General features: G+C 45.0%; 1 protein-coding gene across 4 annotated transcripts in view; it reads right to left on the bottom strand.

Moving 5' to 3' along the window:
- Positions 1–22367, bottom strand: part of PIWIL4 (piwi like RNA-mediated gene silencing 4) — a 115752-nt gene that overhangs the window by 43185 nt on the left and 50200 nt on the right. For 2 of the 4 annotated variants that reach the window (XM_084842624.1, XM_084842625.1), the window contains exons 1-7: positions 14615–14819; positions 12278–12350; positions 10102–10192; positions 9241–9366; positions 6982–7196; positions 2620–2741; positions 745–825 (exon numbers count right to left, since the gene is read on the bottom strand). In XM_084842624.1, the coding sequence (XP_084698750.1) occupies positions 745–825; positions 2620–2741; positions 6982–7196; positions 9241–9366; positions 10102–10192; positions 12278–12331 (689 nt within the window). In that variant the 5' untranslated portion in view covers positions 12332–12350; positions 14615–14819. Of the gene's footprint in view, positions 1–744; positions 826–2619; positions 2742–6981; positions 7197–9240; positions 9367–10101; positions 10193–12277; positions 12351–14614; positions 14820–22367 lie in introns of those variants that run through there. The other 2 variants (XM_084842626.1, XM_084842623.1) reach the window with 2 other exon arrangements.

The following is a 22367-nucleotide window of genomic DNA, read 5'->3' as shown; positions in this document are numbered from 1 at the left end:
TATTGGGCCTCTTCCCTTGCCTCACATGAAGTGAACATGTAACCAGGAATACACCCAACAATAAAGCCACACATTACAGAAGAAGACTCGTAGGGTCTTGCAGGGAAGTACCTCAGGGCTGGGCCAATTCTGCAGCCCTGTTGAAATGGGGAGGTGGGTAATTTGCATATTGTTGGGACTCTCAAGAGGGAACTTACTGGAGTTCTCTTGATCAGATTGGCTGGCCCCAATATTTCTTTTCCAAATGCCTCATTCTGAGGGGCGTTCAGGGGGGAAAAACTGCAGCCGCCACCCAAAAATGGCAGATTCCCAAAATGCAAAAGAGGGGAGGCAGTTTATGCCCCCCTCCCCAAATTCAGAGCAAACATGTGATGGTTCAAAAGTTCATCCCAGCCTTTGTGTCACCATTACTGGTCAACCCTCTGATAAGCTTCTAGAGAGGTATAAGATTACCCAGAAGACACCTTGAAAACCACCAATTTGCACCATCAACTGGCAGAAAAGATACTATTCACTTGGATGATGACAAAGGTGCAAAGCCATTTCAGAAATGTCTGTGTTGGAATGATGCTAGAGTTAGGGAAATACATTAAATTTTAAACATAACTGCGTCCAAGATAGCATCCCATGAGGAAATCTATTAACAGATAGAATTTAACAGCTAAAGCTTAATTTTGCTGCAAAAAGATTAAGGCTATCAAAGATATTCAATCGTAGAATTACAGGATGAATCAGCCAACTTACTTGTGCTGGGGGATTTCCACTGGATCTGAAGGATTATAGAAGTTTCGTCCAATTTGGTGCATTGATAACTTTTTCAAAACCCTAAGCATTGAACATATATATTTAACATGCCATGCAACACAAGCATCATTTTCAGAATGAATTAGATTTACACAAGATACATTTCTCAAATCTAGAGAGGCATTCAAACTACAATTTACCTTGCCAGAAACTGTTCAGATCCTAGAACTATAGAATGGAGTTATATTTTTCAAGACGTTTATATAAAATGGCAAAATTGTCATCTAATGTATCATGGGCGGCCAACTTGCAGCATGTTTAGGGATGGATGGATCCGTCTATGCCTGATCTGTGTTCGGTTCATATGTGTTCATTTTTAAATACATTCCATCCCCTTTCCAAATTATTCTAACAATTAAAAAAAAATCTGCACAAAAATCCATATTTAAATACATACCATGCCTGCTCCAGATCTTTGAGGTTCTTTGGGCAAGGCAAGTAAGGGGAGACATGATAGAGGTGTACAAAATTATGTATGGGGTCGAGAAAGTGGATAGGGAGACACCCACCATGGGAATGCAGCCCTCGAGAGCTTCTCTGAAATGGAATTCAGCCCTTAGGCGGAACCAAGTTCAACACCTGCCCCTCCTTTATAGCCAAGTACAATAAAGCCAATTTGAAAGCAGTTTCTTGGTTTTACAACAACAATGATTGACAATGGATATGAAGATTATTTATCAGCTTTCAGACTATTCCACCTAAGAAGTACGTTTACTCTTTTAAAGTTCCGCCAGATGCCTACAGTGACCAGCGAATCTATTTAGAAATATCCCTTAAAAGGATCCGTGCATATGGTGATAAGATCTGCTTAACTGTTACATCTAAATGCAAATGAGTACCTAACACAGTGGCTGGGTTCACACAACATGTTAACCCACACTCAACCACTGAGTGAGTTGTTGTTGAACAGTGGGTTGGTTGTTGAACTGTGGGTCAGCGAGTTGTCCAAACCCAGGACATTTTTTGCAGCGTGGCTTGTCAACCACCCTGAACAACCCAATAAACCACACTGAATGGTTAACAAGCCACCCTGAGGAAAATGTCCTGGGTTTGGACAAACAGCTCATGGTTCAACAACAACCCACACTCAACCACTAAGTGTGGGTTAGCGTGTTGTGTGAACCCAGCCAGTTGCTGGCTGAATTAAATATATGATCTTCTCCCCAGAAAGTGAAATATTTAATTGCATTCAGAAATGTTAACATAATATTGAAGGTAATCTTGTTGGCCTATGCACTAATTGCATAGCACAAGTGATAGAATTGCACTAAAAATATATAAAGAGAAACATGATAGTCTGCCAACTATATTTAAAATGGCTGTTTTTTTGACAACTTGCTCTTTATTTATTTAAAATTATTTTTTGGCCACCTTTAAGGGTGGAACCCTCTCAAGATGGCATACAAGATTAAAAAAAAAAACAAAGTGGAGAGAATAAAAATCACATCTTCAGGTGTTTAGCTGTTAAATTCTTACACTTTTGTTATGGCCAATTAATTTTTGGCAATAAACTGTCTGATTTGACTTCTGGCAGGGGAAGACAACCTCCGGCCCACAGAGGTTCCCAATCTGGCCTGTGGAGGTTTGGGCCCCCTCCCCAAGCCCTGCCCCCTGGCCTGGAGGCTTGGGGAGGAGGCAGGGGAGGGGAATCCCCATGTTATCTCTGATCTCCGAGCCGGCCCTGAAGCGCCTGTAAAGTCCGGCTTGATCCCAAGTAATCCAGTCCCCAGACCAAAAGAGGTTGCCTGCCCCTGATTTATAGCATGGCTTTTCAATCTGTCTAAACTTAAGTCTCTCTCTCTCACACACACTTACTTCTTAAAGATGATGTTTAAGAACTGAATGCACACAGGGTTGCTGGGAATCAGCTGGTGGGTTAGTGAAACGGTGATCTTCACAGTCTCACCTCGTTGTGTTTCACAGGACAGTTCCGTGACCTAAGGAGAAAAAGGAATGAGTTATGTAGCTTCTCTTCAGACTACCATCTTCTCATTTCCATATACTGCAAAGGGCCAGGACTCCAAAACGTTTCACTAATTAACCTCAACTACAGGAATTCCAGTCCGTTTCTTTTTCAAGTTCTTTCCTTGAAATTACTTTCTGGAGAATGCTGGAGCATTACACTGTGGAAAACCTGTTTATTATTTGACTTATATACTGTCCCATCCAGTTGGGGTGGGCAGAAGGTAGATCAGGATCTCCCAGTAAATCTTGGTGTGATTTGCAGTAGATCAGCAAGAATTTCTAAAACCCAATGGTACAACAACAACAACAACACAATACAATACCTGGTGGAGTGGCTCTCCCAGTATGACCTTACCCAGACACTACGATCAACATCTGAGACTCTCCTCCAAGAGTCACTTCCAAGGAAGGCTCGGATGATGGCAATGAGGGAGGGGGCTTTCTTGGTGGTAGCCCCATCCCGATCGTGGAATGCTCTCCCTACTGAGGTCTGCCGAGTGCCAACATTCATCTTTTCAACACCAAGTTAAGACTTCCCTCTACTTTCCAGGCATTTAATGGCATAGGATGGGGATTTTAATGTCAGTTGTTTTTATCAGGTCCCAGTAACTGTTTTTTTACCTGTTTTAAACTGATTTTAAATTTTGCATGTCAAACATTTTATATTATGCTGTATTTTTTTCGGTTGTAATTTTTGTGAACCACCCAGAGAGCTTTGGCTATTGGGCAGTATAGAAACGAAATGAAACTAAGGGGTCATTTTTTCTAAATTAGACTACTCCAACAAAGAAAGCATGTGAAGGAAATCAGACATCAATCTCTGAGCAGGAAAGGACTGTGAGCTCAGTTCTGCTTCTGAAAACAAATCCTTGGGCTGAGCATGTGCTCAGAGGTACTTTGGTCCTAAAGTCTATATGTACAGAAGCCCCCGAGCCACCATTTTGTATCTGGCTCTGATCAGTGGGCTCTAAAATTCTATTGAACAACACAAATTAGATCTGTCAAGCCTTAAATCTGTCCATCCTTTGGATTACAACACCCATAAATCCCAGCCAGCATGGCCAATGGTCAGGGATTCTGAGCATTGTAATCCAAAACATCTAGAGGGCACAACAACTTCAACTCACCCTATAAAAAAGCTGTTGCAGGAACGTCCTCACTCTCAGCAAAGTGGGGGCCACAAAACACACCCTCAGCAAAAGCACCCCCACAACTGTAGTGGTGCTGTATGGCATAGTGGTTAGAGTGTTGGACAGGGACTGGGGAGAACCAGGTTCTAGTCCCTACCTATGCCATGAAGCTCACTGGGTGACTTTGGGCCAGTCCCTGACTCTCACCCTAACTCACCTCACAGGGTTGTTGCGAGGATAAAATGGAGAAGAGCAAGATCATGTATAATGCCTTGGGTTCCTTGGAGGAAAGGTAGGATTGAAATGTAACAAATAAATACATAAGATCTATGAGTTTGCTCACATAATAAATGGAATAAGCATGAACATCCCTGTTAACCCTCACCTTTTAACTGTTCTTTCTTCTCTCCCACATCCTGATTCCAGCAAACATTCTTATAGCTTTTAAGTAAAGACAACAAGCCATGTACAAGCTGAGGAACATGAGTGGGCACGTCTTAAAACCAACTAACCCAGTGGTCTGTGTGTCTTGGCACAAACGTATCTTTCAAAACACAAAGCTTGTTTTAAAATTAAGATTCCTTCTTACTTAAAATACCATTCCAGGGCCAGAAACAGCCTTAACAATGACACATGAAAGACAACAAGATTGCTGACAGTTTGTGATTTGAAATACAGACCCTGAGAAAGAGCTCTCGCCTGCCTTAAAGAAATCTCTTACAATAGGATGGGTGGGGCTGCATTCCCTGGAGGTGAGCTGTCAGGGGTTGTATACCAGCAGTGTGCAGGGCCCAAAACAGCAGCAGTTGGGGCCACAGCCTAAAGTGGGCATGGTACCCCTTTCTCTCTGGCCCATTTCGCATGACATGCTGGGCTCACCGTGGGTTATTCAACCCATGATGAGCCACAGCATGTGCTGGCTGCCATTTTGAAAATGCAACCCCAGATAGGGTTGCGGTGTGTCGTGCAAACCTGACCGTCGGGGGCTATCCGAGAGTTAAACAACATAGCGAGTGTTATGTGATGGTCAACCATCAACGCTTTTAGAAAAAGTTTAGAAAATAAAAACGGGAAAAACTAAAGGCCACATTGGACTAACTTACAGCATAATAAAGTATAAAGACAAGAAGTTAGAGGCTAAACAGGATTGATAGAGCAATCGTATGCATGTCAACTCAGAAGTAAACCATACTGAGTCCAATGCAGCTTAAGACTGCAATCCTATTCCCACTTGCCTGGGAGTAAGTCCCATTGAACTCAATGGAATTTACTTCTAAATAGATAAGATTGCACTATAAGCCCTTTAAGCTTAGCAGAAGAAATAGATTGCATTTCATATATGACACTGCAGGATCCCGTATTTCATTCGCTGAAATACATGCATCTTAGGACTTGCAATAGGCAGTTAATATTATTAACATATGAGTATCCCAGAGGGTTTTTAAAAAGCCATTCTTGCTTTGGATAGCTAGTATTAAGTTTCTAGTTTCTAGCAGTGGTGGCTGGTGACTGCAGTTCCTCAGGGGCAGTGATTTAATTCACGGTTTTAGTCACCACTAGCCAAAATGGTGCTGTCCAAGGTGCTGAAACCATTTTGGGGATAGGGTTGAGCACCTTGGATAGTACCTTTCAGTATACTGAATAGCACTGTTATGATTTTTGGCTGGTGGCAACTAAAACCCTGAATGGAAGCAGCCCCTCTAGAACTGCAGTCACCAGCTGCCACTGGTTTCTAGCATAAACCTGATTGGGAAAGGGCCTTTTCAGCGGTGGCACCCCGGTTGTGGTGTGCCCTCTCCAAAGAGGCTCGCCTGACGCCTACATTATGGTTTTTTCTGCACCACTAAAATCTCCCAGGCATTTTAGTCTTTCAGTTTTTCTTGTCTGTAAATGTTACTGTATTTTTAGATCTTTACATTGCTCCTGGCTTTTACTTTGGTTTTATATTAGTTTTAAATTTCTCAAAGTTTTGTCTTATGTTTTATCATGTTGTTGTATTTTATGGTTTTAACTTTTTGAATTGTCTAGAGAGCTTCAGCTATTGGGCAGTATAGAAATGTAATAATGATGATGATACAGAAGAAGAAGGAGAAGGAGAAGGAGAAGGAGAAGAAGAAGAAAGGTTAAAGCTCCCAAACATCCTTTAAGGGGAAAGTCCAAAAACTGTTGTTTTTGTCACAACTTCTGTATTTCTCACACACCAGCAGTAACACTTCAGAACATGACATGAATAAACTGAAGTTTGGAAACCAGCTTTGGAAACAAGAAAGTACAGAGGAACCATATGGGTGGAGAAGCCAGCTTAGTTCAGAAAATGGAGAAGGCCATTCCCCAAGGCAGCCCTCCCAGGGGAGGGGCAGGGGAAGGCATAAGAACAAAAGAAGAGCCTTGCTGGCTTATCAGATCAAAGGCTTATTTAGTCCAGCATCCTGTTTCCTAGAGGGCCCAGGGTCAGCATGGTTAGGCACCGGCCAAGGGCCCATATCCCATCAGGGAACCGACTGGTAAGAACCCCCTGGACATGTTGTTCCCCCTCTTCACCACGGCAACATGCTTGTTCACTCTCCTTTCGTTCTGGGCCAAAGCAATGGTGGTACTGTAAAGGAGAAACAGTAGATGTCGCTACTTTTTTCTTCATTGGCTCCCTGGCAAGCAAGAAGGCGGTAGCAATGAAGGAGGAGCAGCTGGTCACAATGCTGGTAAGAAGGTAGAGTCACTGAGCGTGTCTTGCCCATGGGCCCTCCAAAACCTGGAGCCAGCTCTAACAGTGCCTAACCACCTGCCTATGGGAAGCCCAGAAGCAGGACGCAAGGGCAACAGCACCCCCCGTTGTTGTTCCCCAGCATACTGCCTCTAACACTGGAGGGAAAATGTAGCCATCAAGATTAGTATCCACTGATAGCTCCATTTTCCATCAAATTGCCTAATCCCCTCACAGGAGCTGGGAGAATGCAAGTGGAAATTCCCATCTCCCCCAAATATTACCCTACCCCACCACTGAATTGTCAAGGGCAGTAATGGCAGTTGCTGTATTTTTTTCTTTTTCTCGGTTTTAATGACATGCACACAGACACAGTCTTACTTGGTTTTCCAGTTTCTGCATGAGAAACAAGGTCGCCCCATCGAATGCTTTGGCTTTGCCCAGAAGTTCAGCATGGCTGTATAACAGTGCAACCCGCAAACGCTTCGATTCCAGCTCCGGCATAAATGTCACATGGTATTGGTAGAGCTGCCATTCCCTGGGCAAACCTAAACTAAACAGGTTGGTTATCACTTTCACAGGAATCCCGCTGGAGCCTGAAATGGACAAGATGATTTAAAATTAACTTTGTGCTGACCAATATGTATTACTGCAGTTTTTCAGTGCAGAAGGAGTGTCCTGGACCAAGCACCAGACTTCTAAAACCGCCCTTCCTACACCAATGGAGTGACACGCTATAGCTGCAATAGAACTGTGCTGTGTGTAATACAGAGCCACACTACAGGGGCTGAACGTGTGTCTGACTCTTTACCTCAGGGGTGTTGAACCTCTTTCAGCCTGAGGGCTGAATTCTATTTTAGAGAAGCTCTCGTGGGCCACATCCGGTGGTGGATGAGGCAACCAGTGACACCCGGTAGGGCCAGATTGGGACCCCAGGAAGACGGACTAGGCCCCTCTGCCTAAGATTCTGCACCCCTGCTTTATCTGAACATGTCATAGGGTACTTTAGACAAGGGAGAAGAGAGGGCATAAAAAAACCTGCAGACTCTGTACTGAGGCTTCTATTTAGCCCAGAGCTCAGCTACGGAGTCTATGTGTGGTTAGTTCTGGTTCACTTTCTGTCGTAGTGTGATTGCTATGCCCTTTCCCACTTCCTCATCTGTCTGCCCAGTCCTGAAACCTGAAGCTTGGTAGGAGAAGAAAACATACAGAGCGTGCGTATGACACTTTACTGAACTGAATTTCAGCGATCCTTTTTTCAAGATTCTGTTTTTCTGTTCAGGCTGGTTTACCAGGAGGTCTAGTGCAGCCTTCCCTAGCCTGGTATCTTCCAGGTGTGTTGGGCTACATCCCCCATCGTCCCCAGGCTGGCTGATGATGGGGTTGGATCCCAAAATATGTGGAGGGTGCCAGTTTGGGAAGGCTGGTCTAGCATTTCAGGAGGAAGACAAATGTAACATCTGAAAGCAGTGTAGCTTGAAAGCAGGGTGGCAATGTTTAATACAAAGGTACCTGGCCAGGCACAAGCTCCAGAAAAAACACATTTGCAGCTAGAAACACTGTGGCAGCCAAGCTGACAGCCCCCCCCCCCCCCACACACACACACAGCTTAGGAGGGCACTGCTAGGGTGACTGGGCTGACAGGCCCCAACCCCAGGAAGGCACCCCCAAGCCAACAAAGGACCACTGGGAAGACCAGCCTGGTAAGGGGGCAGGGCCCTCCTTCCCCTACATCAGGAGGAAGGAGCTCAAAACCAGGAGGTGACAGATGTGTAAGGGCTGAATGCCCTCGTTTCACAACCCTTGCTACTGAAGTGTCTATTTTGAGGTAAATGTTCTCCAATGATCCTCTGAACTCTCCCTGCGACATCTGACATGCCCCTCCCCAAAAATATGTATTTTGCTCCTTTTTTGTTCCTTTGGAAGCTGTTAAAATAGGTAAAAATGGTTAAAAACGACCACCACTTCACACTGTGACAAGGCTTCTTCATTTTCTTCACACAGCGCATAGTTAAACTATGGAATTCACTACCACAAGATGTGGTGATGAGCATCAATTTGGATGGCTTTATAAGGGGATTGGACAAATTCATAAAATATAAGGCTATCAGTGGCTACTAGTCCTGAAGGCTATATGCTGCCTCCAGTATGAGAGGCAGCATGTCTATGTACACCAGTTGCTGGGGAACATGAGTGGAAGGGTGCTGTTGCATTCATGTCCTGCTTGTGGGTTTCCGGCAGGCAGCTGGTTGGCCACTGTGCGAACAGAATGCTGGACTGGATGGACCTTGGTCTGATCCAGCATGGTTCTTCTTATGTGCAATCCTGTCCTCGTCCATAACATGGGATAGGGGATATTGCTGCTGTTGTTGTTGTTGTTGTTGTTATTTCATTTCTATACTGCCCAATAGCTGAAGCTGTCTGGGCGGTTCACAACAATTCACAAGTTAAAGTACAGCATAAAAATGTAAATGTACAAAATTTAAAAACAATTTAAAGAGCTAAAAACAATTACAATAAAATACTAAAATACATTGGCCTCTCCAATACTAATATAGCACTGGACAAAGGCTGGTTTGGAAAGTACGACAAAGCAGGAAAGTATGCCTGCTTCCAGATGAAAACAGAAGATAATTGTACCTGTTTTAGAATCTTTGATGTGGGCCATTGTCTCCCTGGTATTTACTCCCATGTCTTGAAAGTCACGATGGATCCTTCCTCCTCTGTCCATCACTGTATAACCAGAACCTCCAACAGAAAAGCCATCTTGAAGAGGAAAAAAGAAGACAGTTAAATCTGGGAGGCCTCAAGGAGAATGAGAGAAAGGCACCAAGAACATAAAAGCATAAAGAAATCTAAGTAGCGATGGTGACTGCACAAAATGTGGTCAGCTAGCCTATTATTGAGTGTAGTTAATAGTGCACTGACCGACCCATCATGCATTTCATTTATCATTAGTTTGTTTTAGAATGTCAGTGTTATAATTCTACCTTTTAATGTGCATATTGTTTGCTTGTTTTGCAAGCCTAAGGGTTTTTTTTTTTCTGTTCCCTGTTTAGCAGTGACCAATGGTTACAAGCAAACAAACAATACTGACTGACTGAAGCGCAGTGAGCTTCCCTGGAGACTGTATTTCACACTACACGGCCACCACTGAGAAGGCCCTTCTCCAGCCTTCCCCAACCTGGTGCCACCAGATGTGTAGGAGTGCAACTCCCATCACCTTGGGAATGACGGGAGTTGCAGCCCAACACAGCTAGAGGGCACCAGGTTGGGGGAGGCTGTTCTATTCTGTGCCATAGAAGATTTTACTTCAAAAAAGGATGGGTCCCAGAGTAAAGCCTCCCCAGATGACCTGAGATGTGAAGTGATTCACATGGGAGAAACTGTTCCCCCAGGTATGCTGGGCTTTAAAGGTAATCACCAGCACTTTGAACATTACACCATGCTCTGAAGACAAGAATATTCTAACAATATACACCGTTTAAGTCATACACTTACATTTTGGTGGACTCTTCCCAGCTCTTGTGTGGCTATTAGCAGTTTCTTCCATAGCCTGCAAAACAAGGGGATCGTCACTCCCCAAGTAACCCTATGAGAGTGAGGTGACAGAATAGACAGTGGCAGAGAGGTAAAAAATGACAGTCGTTAAACACATCACATTTTTTCCTGCATCAAGATAATTTCTTTGTAAGGAAAATGGTGTACCAGGGGTACACCACCTTTTTGGCCCCGAGGGCCACATGTGATGCTGGCTCAAGGGTTGCACACACACAGACACAAACATCCCAATGATCCGGACCCGATACCTATCACTAGTGGCGTAGTCAAGCCAGGTCTCACAGGGCTGGAGCGCCAGTACGTTTCGATTATTTATTTATTACATTTCTATAGTGCCCAATAGCTGAAGCTCTCTAGGCGGTTCACAACATTAGCAGGGACACTGACATCATCTGCCACCTCCTTCAGCCTTTCCTGTTCCCTCTGCGCTTAGCTGCAATCCTCACAGTAACAGGAAGAAATGGATTTTCCCATGCAAAATATATTGCTGTGAGCTACCCCTGTTGTAGCGTGACATATTTTGGGGGTGGCTTGGTCTTGAAGGAGCAATTAAGTCTCATTAGCTTTACAAAATGTCTGCTCCTAGTGGAGATGAAAACTGCTAGAACTGGTTTGTTTCATTTCATGTCATTTATTATATTTCTATAATATATAGAATATATATTATATTCCATATAATACCCCATAGCTGAAGCTATACCCCATAGCTGAAGCTCTCTGGGTGGTTCACAAAAATTAAAAACCATTGAAAATACATTATGCAAAGTACAAATGTATATACCCACATCCGTTCCCACCTATCTTATCTCTGGCTAAAACCGCTTCAAGCATCGAGGAGACCATATTACACCGGTTTTAAAATCTTTACACTGGCTGCCAATTTGTTTCCTGAGAGAATTGAATGGATTGCCTAAGCCTAGGTCACCTTCTGAGTTGATGGCAGAGGCAAAATTGGGACCTGAGACTTCATTTTTCACAGCTCACTCCCTTAACCTGCATATTACACTAGCTTCACCTATTTAATGTAGTCCATGGGTAGGGAACAGGTTTTTTTCAGTCAAGGACAGCATTCCCTTGAGGGTAATCTGTTGGGGAGTGGGGTTGCATACCAGTGATGGGCGGAGTGAAGCCAGCAGTGGGTGGGGCTAGAACCAAAAGTAGGTAGGGCCACCCCTTCTCTCTCTGTCTCTGACACCTCTTTCTACCTCTCTCACTGTCTCTCCCCGCTAACCCAGAAGGATGCCACAGGAGGGGCACATCACTCATACAGAGGGCTTTTGAAATTAGGCTGAGGGCTACTGGTTGCCCACCCCTACTGTAGATTATAAGCACTCCTCTCAGCACAGTTCCTGCTAGACCCAAATGCTATTTGATATTAAACTCAGGAGTAAAGTGCTAGCTGTCCAGAAGAACAAATATGTGAATGATATGTTTTTTCTTTTTGCAATGGCAGCAAAAAAAAAAAATTATGTAGCTACTGGTGTATAGGCAAGTCCATAATGTCATTCATTTATTATCAGTCTGTTTTACATTGTAAACTTTATAGCTGGTTCTACATTTTAAGTTGTGTATTGTTTACTTATTTGGCAAACGATATACAAAAAATAAACCTAAAAATGGTTTATTATTAACTTTTATATATCACCGTATCTGCTAAAAAGCCATCAAGGTGGTGTACAACAATTTAAAACAATAAAAACTTAAAACAATAAAACAGGAACATTAAAGACAGCAAAAACATTAAAACTACACATTTTAAAAGGCTAAATTGAAAAGATTCACACCCTTTCCCTGTTAAGCAAAGACCAATGGCTACAAGAAAATAAACAATACTGACTGACTGATGCACGGGTCGTAATAGCCAAAGGCCAGTACTCCCAAAGACTGTCCAAGACATTTGGATGCCTGAGAAAGAAAGTCCAAAGGTGCCCTCTCCACCCCCACGGTGAGAAAAATATCACATATAAATAACTGAAATTTGCTGGCATTTAATAGCTCCCCCAAATCTGCTGCTTGTGATGACTTGCCTCACCCTGCCTTAGGGTAGGGCCAGGCCTGATGCACTTGAAAGAAGATAAAATTTTGTAAAGGATGGTCACAAGCTTCACAAACATACCGGCTCTCTAGAAAGGATTTGCCCTCTGGCTTTTACCCGTGCTCGTCCCGTCATTCCTCCAGGTTTTAATTCACTGAAACAAGCAAAACGATACAGTGAAATCGAACTGCAGGAAATTAATACTACCCTGGTAACTCTAGTTTGAGCGGCATCAGTTCTGCTGGAAGAGACGGACAAGAGAGAAAGGGTTGTGGGTACCTCAAGTGGGTACTTCCTCCTATATGAACCTGCCCACCCCATTCACTGACATCATACGTGCTCTCTGCTCCCCAACCATCAGAGGTGCAGTGAGTGATTATGCGGGACAGGGCTTTTGTGGTGGTGGCACCAAGGTTTTGGAAGTCCCCCTCTGCCCCTGCCCCTGCCCCCGCCCTGCCCCAGAAACCTGCCTTGCTTGGTTCCTGCAAGCTCTTCAGTGACAGGCTAAAACAACTTTAATAGAAAATATTGAAAAGTATCAAATCCACATATCATCAGTCAAAACAAAATATTCTACAAGAGCAAAAAAAACACAAAGGGACATACAGTGTCCCGGAATTTACTGCTCCAGAACATAACAAATAAAATCCCTTTTTCTATAAAAGCCCATTTTCTAGCAGAGTGGCTGTCTGCAATTCAGTATGATTCCTTCAATTTATTTTATTTATTAATTAAATTTATATACCACCCAACCAGCAGATGCCCTTGGGGAGATTTACAATCCTAAAAAACCCTGAGTAACAACACAGTAACAGCCAACACAATAAACAGGACAATAAAAATATCAAATCATTAAGAGTAAAGCTCTTAATCAGTAAAGCTAACAATCAGAGAGCAACAGATTAACAAGGGTTAAACAGTGCAGCCCTGGGTATGTCTACTCAAAAGTAAGCCCCATGGAGTTCAATGACACTCCCACATAAATGTGCATACGATTGCAGCCTAAATGCCTGTAAATGTTTACAGTCAAGATGGCAAGTGGATCTCCCTGGGAAGAGCATTCCACAGGCCAGGGCCACCACAGGGAAGGCTCTTTCCCTGGCAGCCACCCATCATCACACCTTTGTCTAAATTCATGGAGAATAAGGCTAAATTCATGGAGAATAAGGCTATCAGTGGCTACTAGTCCTGATGGCTATATCCTACCTCCTGTAGCAAAAGCAGTATTATTCAATTTCTTCACACAGTGCATAGTTAAAACTATGGAATTCCATAAACTATGGAATTCACTGCCACAAGATGTGGTGATGGCCACCAATGTGGATGACTTTAAAAGGGGATTGGGCAAATTCATGGAGGAGAAGGCTATGGGTGAATACTAGTCCTGACGGCTATATGCTACCTCTAACCAGCAACACCAGACAGGCCGCTTAACAAGATCAGCCTCAGATGGCCTTCTCTCTGTCCCATCAGTCAGGACAGCTAGACTGGTGGGGACGAGGGAGAGGGCCTTCTCTGTGGTGGCCCCCACTCTGTGGAACCCCCTCCCTAGGGAACTCCGTCATGCCCCCTCTTTAATGAGCTTCCGTCGTGCATTAAAAACGTGGTTGTTCAGGCAGGCATTTGGGGTGGGTTAGGGTATTTTTTTTTAAAAAAATTATGGTAAAATTTTATTGTTTTAAATTGTTTTATGGTGGGTTGTACATCGCCCAGAGTGGCTGGGTAACCAGTCAGATGGGCGATTAATAAATTTAATTAATAAATAAATAAATAACCACAAGCAGTATTCCTATGTACACCAGTTGCTGAGGAACATGGACAGGATGGTGCTGTTGCACTCATGTCATGCTTGTGGGTTTCCTGTGGGCAGCTGATTGGCCACTGTGTGAACAGAATGCTGGACTGGATGGACCCTGCTCTGATCCAGCATGGCTCTTCTTATGTTCTTGAGTTAACTTGGACATTTTAGCCTTGGATTGCTTTCAAGAGGAAAAAAGGCGGGATATGAATGTAATTAATACATACCTTTATAAACCATGTGGAATTCAAGAGGGCAGAGATAGGAGAAAGCGCTTTTCTCCCAATTGCTGGGAGACAGAGGAGAGCTTCTCACAGACTAGAGTTTGTTTGCATTTGTATTATTGTTTCGATTGAGGTTTACATTGAGTTTGGGGTGCTTTTTCTGTTATATTAATGGCAGATTTCTGTGTTTGTGTGTTTAAAGCCGCTCCGAGGCTGCTTGTTGCCGTGGGAAGCGACTCATAAATTTAATAAATCATCACAATCGTGGGGGGAAAGCAAACGCCTGCGAGGTTTTGCGCGTGGGGGGAATCGAGCTCTGGATGAGGGCAGAGTCTGAGTTCTAGCTCCTATTTATTTTGAATAAGAGCCTCAAGGGCATCAAAATATCCTGCTCACCCTCGGAGGTGGTGGAGCCGTTTTATAAGCAGAAATCGCGGCGACGGCGCCCCCTTCCCCACAGTCTTCCCCGCCCTTGAGTTTGCAACTCGCCGACCCGCTCAGCTCGACAGTTCGGACTTTGGCGCACCGCCCTCTGCTCCTTTCCCCGCGCACGCCGCCACGCCCACGCCCACGCCCACGCCCACTAAAACCGGCAACGCCCACCCAAGGAGACTCCGCCCTCCCCTTTCTCTCCCTGCAATTAGAGGGCTTCCTGAGACACGCGGCATTGTTCCACCCCTCCTGCCCGTCATCATTTATCCTTCCTACCACCAGCAGGGGGAGCAAAGCGCGCACCCGCCTGGCTGCAAATCTTGTTGTATCCTTAACTGTGCGATCTTTACTCAGAAGTCCCATTGAGCGCAATGGGGCTTCCTCCCAAGTAAGTGTGCGTATTGAATTGCAACCTCACTATCCGGAGCCTTCCCGAACCTCGTGCCCTCCGGAGGCGTCGGACTACAGTTCCTAGCATCCCCAGCCATCTGGAGGGCACGAGGTTGGGGAAATGTAGGGAAATGGGAACAAGGTGTAAGCGAACAGGGCCGCAGCTAAGGAGTGGGTTGGAGACATAATATAAAGTTGGCACCTTTTGTGTGCGTGCGTGCCGATCGGATTCACGTGCCTTTAAAACCTGCATGTCAGGCAGAAATTCACCCTGTGCCCCCTATGCCCACACACGCATGGAAAAATAGTGAAGGGGAAAGCTGCAGCCTTTTAATTTTGTTATAGTTCCCGGTTATAAAGCGCCCAACAGTTTCTGATTATTGATTTGCTTTGGAAAATATATGATTGACGCAGACAGTGTGTCAAGCATAAATAAATACATGAAGCAATGTATTTTCAGGAAGCTCCCTTGCATCCATTGAAGGCACAGGGCTTATTTTCAGGAAACAGAAGTATCTCCAGAAGTCTCATCGTGCTTTCCAGTAGGATGCTATAAAACCTCCCAAGATCCATTGTGAAGGCTGAGTCCTGTCACAGGAGGCAGTCCCTGACTGACTGCATGAGCAGACACGACAATGCCAGCACCTCCTTGAGGTTAAAGAGGAGCTTGGAGTGATGCCCTCTGGTCCCACCCACTGCAGCTGCCTGGATCAGAAACCACACAATCTGCCCAATATCCCTAAGGTTGCCATCTTTTCACATTTGCCCTGCTCCTGTGCATTTCACAAGAGCCAGCAAATATTTTAGGAGACAAAAGTTCTTTCCCCCTGCCAGAAAGACAAAAAGAAAAGGAAACCTTTGCCTGCTAAATTTCTGCTCATGAATCTCCTGTTGAAAAAGCACAGGTGCAGGGAAAGTCCTGAACATTAGCAACTCTCAGTATTCCAGCACTAAAATTGTCTGTGATAGCCATATATTGGATGCAAGTCAATCCCTCTTCAGCCATAGAGTTGGCATCCATTACCACCTGCCCTGAAAACCAGGAAACTGTGGTACAGAGTGAATTCACTAAAATTTGCCAGTCAGATAAAGATTTCCTGTTGGGTGATTCTCCCAGAAACACAGCAGTGTGAAACATGACTATCTTGTTATCTTGACTCTAGAAGTGCTGTGAAGTGACATTTTTCTGATTTATGTTTCTCTCTCCCCGAGCCCCACATACACCCCCTTACAAACTCTACAGGGAGGTGATGAAATCTACAAGTACAGACATGTCTACTCTTGGCAACAGTCTTTGTTTTTCGTGTATGTGTGTTTTTAATCAAGCCACGTCATCAATTCCCCAGGTTTGTCAGAGTAAGGTGAGAAGCTCCATTTGTGAGATTTGCACATCACAACATTAAGGCCGATGTCACATAAAACTGTGCTTCAATCTGTCTATAAAAGCAAATGTAAAACCTAGCAGAAACTAGTAGAATATACATTTCTCTTTAACACTCTAGTCCATATTAACAACATTCACACATGGTACAAATAGTGAGCAACAGGCTCACTAAAGGTGCAATCCTATGCAAGTTTAGATGGGGAAAAAAGTCTACAATTCTCAGCATGCCCCAGCTGGGGCATGCTGGGAGTTGTCGGCTTTTTTCCGTCTAAACTTCCATAGGATTGCACCTTAAATCACTTTTTAGTGCTGTTTGACATACTGTGAGATCCAGTACTTTAACCATGTATGTAGATGCAGCAGATACATTGCACCCTTGTCCACATATCTTTTCAGGGCCATGTGGTGCCCCAGGCGTCTCCTTGGCACTCCCCTGCTCCATTTATCCAGCTGTTGAATACCCTTTCTTTGTTCTATTTCATTGCACTTGTAGCCCATTTTATGACTTAGATGCACAATTTGGGTAAACACTGGGGGAAAACTTTCTAAGAGGTGGTCGACAGTGGAACAGACTGCCTCAGGAGGGGGTGGACTCTCGTTCACTGGAGGTATTTAAGCAGAGGCTGGAGGGCCATCTCTCATGGATGCTGTAGTTGCAAGATCCCTGCACTGAGCATGGGGTGGGCTAGATGATCTCCAAAACACCTTCCCACCCTAATTCTATGTTTCTGTGGTTCTAAGTCAAATGCACACCATTTGTTGAATGACCACTGATGCAAATTTTTCAGTGAAGAAGAGAATATTAATGCAGTGCTAGCCAAGCAAGCTGGTGATACGGGAATGTTTGTGCAGTATTTCAGTTAGTGAGTGGATAGTTGAGTAGATGGCCCGTTAATGGTCACCTGCCCCTAAATCCAATCCTGTACCTAGGTGATCCACATAGGTACATTTGGCACTCCTTATAGAGATCTACCATACCCTCCCACTCCCCTGCCATACTATGCTAGTTGTGCTGCTACACGGTAGACCCGTTCTCTGCAAGCTGAGACTTGCTTACTCCTCATATGGAAGCACCCAGCGGCTTGCTCTTCTCCATGCCTCTACTCATGATTCAGCACTGTGTCTGTGCAAGGGCTGAGAAAAAGGAGGGTTATGATAGAAACCAGCTTTCCCCAACCTGGTGTCCTCCAGAGGTGCTGGCCTGCAACTCCCAACCTCTCCAGTGAGCATGCCTAGTGGTCAGGGATTATGGGAGTTGTAGTCCAAAAGCCACAGGTTCCCCACCCCTGCTCTACAATAAGCCTTCCTTCCAGAAGGAGTGGGTTTGTGGCTTACCTACATAAAATAAAATGGAAAATAATGTATTAAAATAGCAGCACATGCCCTACTTTTCAGAGGACAGTACTCTAGCTGAAGGCATCCTCTATTTGAAGGGCTTTTAAAGATAAAGAACCCTAAGAAGGGAGAGCAGAGGCCTTGAAGTTGCCCATCAGGAATCAGCACTTAGACAGCAAACTGAGCAGGCACACAGGTGATCACCCCACTATGGCGAGATTTATTTATTTATTACATTTCTATACCACCCAATAGCCAAAGCCCTCTGGGTGGTTCACAAAACTTAAAACCATAAAATACAACATAATAAAACTTAACATAAAAGCCTTTAAAAGTTTAAAACAACAGAATAAAACCAGAGGAAAAACCAGCAGCAGTGTAAAGATCTAAAACACAATATTCCTATTTAAATTACAGCAATTATTTCTCATTTTGCATCTATACATATAAATATATATACCTGTACATTTATGTACATGTACATAATAATTATTATGTGGGGCTGCGGTGGCTTAGTGGTTAAGACGCTGAACTGCAGACTGGAAGGTCGGCAGGTCAGCAGTTCGAGACCCGAGTGCTGCATGACGGAGTGAGCTCCCGTCTTCAGTCCCAGCTTCTGCCAACCTAGCAGTTCGAAAGCAAGAAATTGCAAGGAGATAAATAGGTACCGCCTCGGCGGGAAAGGTAACAGCGTTCTGTGCACCTCGGTGTTCAGTCATGCCGGCCACATGACCACGGAAGCGTCTTCGGACAGGGCTGGCTCTTCGGCTTAGAAACGGGGATGAGCACCGCACCCTAGAGTCGGACACGGCTGGTTGGGGACACCTTTACCTTTTTTACATAATAATTAGCATATGCAGATCAGTGTTCTCTTTTTTATTGATGCATTTCTGCTTTGGGGGGAATGCAAAAGTGACCACCCTCCTTTTCAGTTTCAGCTGAAACACAGAGTATTAGCTCTTTTGTTGCATTTATGTTTCTATGCCACAGCTCTCCCCTTCATGGATCACGGCCTTGTTGTGGAGAAGGGGCTTGTGTAACTCAGTGAAGCCATAAGCTATGCCGTGCAGGGCCACCCAAGACGGACAGGTCATGGCGGAGAGTTATGACAAAATGTGGTCCACTGGAGAAGGAAATGGCAACCCACTCCAGTATTCTTGCCAAGAAAACCCCATGGAACGTATCACAAGGCTAAAAGATATGACGCCAGAAGATGAGCCCCTCAGGTCAGAAGGTGTCCAATATACTACCGGGGAAGAGCAGAGGGAATTTCCAAGTAGCACCAGAAAGAGTGAAGCGGCTGGGCTAAAGCCGAAAGGACACTCAGCTGTGGATGTGTCTGGTGGTGAAAAGAAAGTCTGATGCTGTAAAGAACAATATTGTTTAGGAACCTGGAATGTCAGATCAATGAATCAAGGTAAGCTGGAGGTGGTCAAACAAACATCATGAGAAATGCCGGTTTGGATGAATCACAGGTCGGAATTAAGATTGCCGGGAGAATTATCAACAACCTCAGACACACAGACGATACCACCCTAATTGCAGAAAGCGAAGAGGATCTAAAGAGCCTCTTGCTGAGGGTGAAAGTGGAGAGTGCAAAAGCTGGTTTGAAACTCAACATTAAAAAAATGAAGATCATGGCATCTGGCCCCATCACTTCCTGGCATATGGCAAATGGAAGCAGTGACAGATTTTACTTTCTTGGGCTCCAAGATCACTGTAGACGGTGACTATAGCCATGAAATTAAAAGACGCTTGCTCCTTGGGAGGAAAGCTATGGCAAACCTAGACAGCATAGTAAGAAGCAGAGACATCACCTTGCTGACAAAGGTCCATATAACCAAAGCTATGGTTTTCCCAGTAGTAATGTATGGCTGTGAGCGCTGGACTATAAGGAAGGCTGAGCGCCGAAGAATCGATGCCTTCGAACTGTGGTGCTGGAAAAGATTCTGACGAGTCCCCTGGACTGCAAGGAGGTCCAATCAGTCCATCCTAAAGGAAATCAACCCTGAGTGCTCATTGGAAGGACAGAGACTGAAGCTGAAGCTCAAATATTTTGGCCACCTAATGCGAAGAGAAAACTCCCTGGAAAAGACCTTGATGCTGGGAAAGACTGAAGGCAAAAGGAGAAGGGGACGGCAGAGGATGAGATGGCTAGATAGCATCACCAATGCAACAAATATGAATTTGAGCACACTCCGGGAGAGAGTGCAGGACAGGAAGGCCTGGCATGCTATGGTCCATGGGGTCACGAAGAGCCGGACACGACTTAACGACTGAACAACAACAAGCCACAGCTCTTCTATTATTATGAATTTACCAGACTGTTCTTGACTAATCCAGCAGCAGACAGAGAATAGACTCCACAAATCGTGTACTTGTGAACAAGAGGATTATATGGTCACAGATGAACTGAAATGCAATCAGGGCTGATTCTGGAACACTGGCAGCAAAGTGCTTCCCTGTTGAAGTGACACATAGAACAGAGTATATTCTCCTGAAGGCAAAGATAAAATAGCAAGTTGTTCTAGCAATTAAGGTGTAATGTGCAGGCTGATCCACATGAACATTTTAGGGTGTCTGGGGGATAGGTCACAGCCTGACTTTGATTCATGGTGAATCAAACACTAGCTGGTGCCTGGCTGCAGGGTTGGTGTCAAGGCTTGGCATGGTTGGGCACCTGCTGAGGGCCCATATCTTATCTTGGGGGCCCAATGACAAGAGCCACCTTGAGCTGTGTCTCCTTTTTAGCATTGCAGCCTGCTCATTCACCCAGAGTGGTGAGCAAACAAAGAAGCAAGCAAGCAGAACTGGTGGGAAGGAGTAGCGGTTGCTGTCGCCACTGACTGTTTCACACTGGTTCTCTGCAAGCAAGCAGAATGAGGGAGAGGAGCCACAGCAGCTTATGAGCAGTGAGGAAATAGGCTGACTGAGTGAAGGGGACCCATTGAGAGTGTCTTGCCCAAGAGCTCCCCAAACCTGAAGCTGCCCTGCCTAGCTGGAAGCGTCTCTGGGTGCTTCCAGACAGAAGCTTTGTTGCAAGCGCAGGGCACTGTTTTTGAGTGTGTTCATTGTTTAAACCACAGAATGACATGGTACATGGTTTCACACTGCAGAAGGCATCCTGATATTTTGCACTACTTTATCCTGCCATGCCATGCAAACTTCCATCCACAATTGTGGGCGGAGCAAGCCACAAATGCAGCAATACCTGCCAATAGTCCCCACTGCCACCTCTCCCCCACCACTCATTTACCTCCTCCTACTTCTGTCTTTCGTTGTAGGCAATGCATCCAAGTGAGCCCATTCGTCAGCGCATGCACCTTTAAAAAAAATTAAGCAGGAAGTGCACAGAGTAGCATGTGGGCAATTTGCTTTAGGCTTTTAAAAAACAAAACTTTTTTTAACTGGAAGTAGGGATGTACGAAAGTCACTTACCTTTTACGAAAGTTGATTCGCGGTGGGGGGGAGGTGCTCTGTCCCTCCCCTCGAAATTCTGGCGGGGGGGGAGACGCCTCGTCCCTCCCGCCGCGAATCCTGGCCAGCCAGGACTGCAAATGGTGGCGGCCGTAGCTGCCGCTGTTTGCGTCCCTGCAGTCAGCCGAGATAGGCTACGTAAATGTTTACGTAGCCTATCACGGCTGAGTTAAAAAAAAAAACCCGGCGCGTACGCAAATGGCGGCGCCCATGGGCGCCGCCATTTGCGTTCCTTATTTTGGCACATCTAGTCTACGTAAACATTTACGTAGACTACGGTGAAAATAAGGGGAACGCAAATAGCATAGACGCTACGCTATTTGCGTTCCCCTTATTTTCGCTGTAGTCTATGTAAATGTTTACGTAGACTAGATGTGCCAAAATAAGGCGCGGTTTGTTTGTTTGTTTGTTTGTTTGTTTTTAACGTAAACATTTATGTAGCCTAGCACGGTATTTTTAAAAAATCTAGTCGTGATAGGCTACGTAAAGATTTACATAGCCTATCATGTTTTTGTTTTGTTTTTTACTTGGAAATGGTGGTGGCGGCAGCCGGTCGGAAGACTGTCTGCCGCCACCGCCGCACCGCTGCCGGAGCCGCCGCCACCAGGGAGATTCGCCCAAGGTAAGTCCCATCCCGGGGGGGGCAGGGGGGGCAGACCGTTTCGCCACCGATTTCGGGGGGCCAAATGCGCTGGCATTCGGCCTCCCCAAGATTCGTGGCGAAATTCTCTGACATCCCTACCTGGAAGCGTGCTGGGGCAGAACAGCGGTTTGCTTTACTCACTCCCAAATGGAGCTACGTTAGTTACTCTTTTCACTGAAACTACATATTGAAGTTCTGAACAATATTCTTGGTGTTATGGCCAATCAACATAAAGTGTTTTTGGAGGAGGCTGTTGATGCCCCTGTATGTCCATAACCATTTTAGTAGGAACAGGCATGCAGTAGGTGTTCCATGAGACTGCCAGTTAAAACCTTTACTGATAATTTAGGTTGAACAGGGTGGATGGAAAAAAAGTCCTACAATTCCCAGCATGACCCAGCTAGGGATGGCAGAGAATTCCACCACAGATTCCAGTGAAGCCGGATTCTTTAGAATCCGGCCCCCCGGAATCCATGGTGGGATGGCCT

This window comes from Heloderma suspectum, chromosome 3 (genome assembly GCF_057233095.1).
Source record: "Heloderma suspectum isolate Gila_16-S chromosome 3, 16-S_ref, whole genome shotgun sequence".
NCBI lineage: Eukaryota > Metazoa > Chordata > Lepidosauria > Squamata > Helodermatidae > Heloderma > Heloderma suspectum.
The sequence above is the reverse complement of the archived record's forward strand: the minus strand, read 5'-3'. Positions and strand labels throughout refer to the sequence as shown.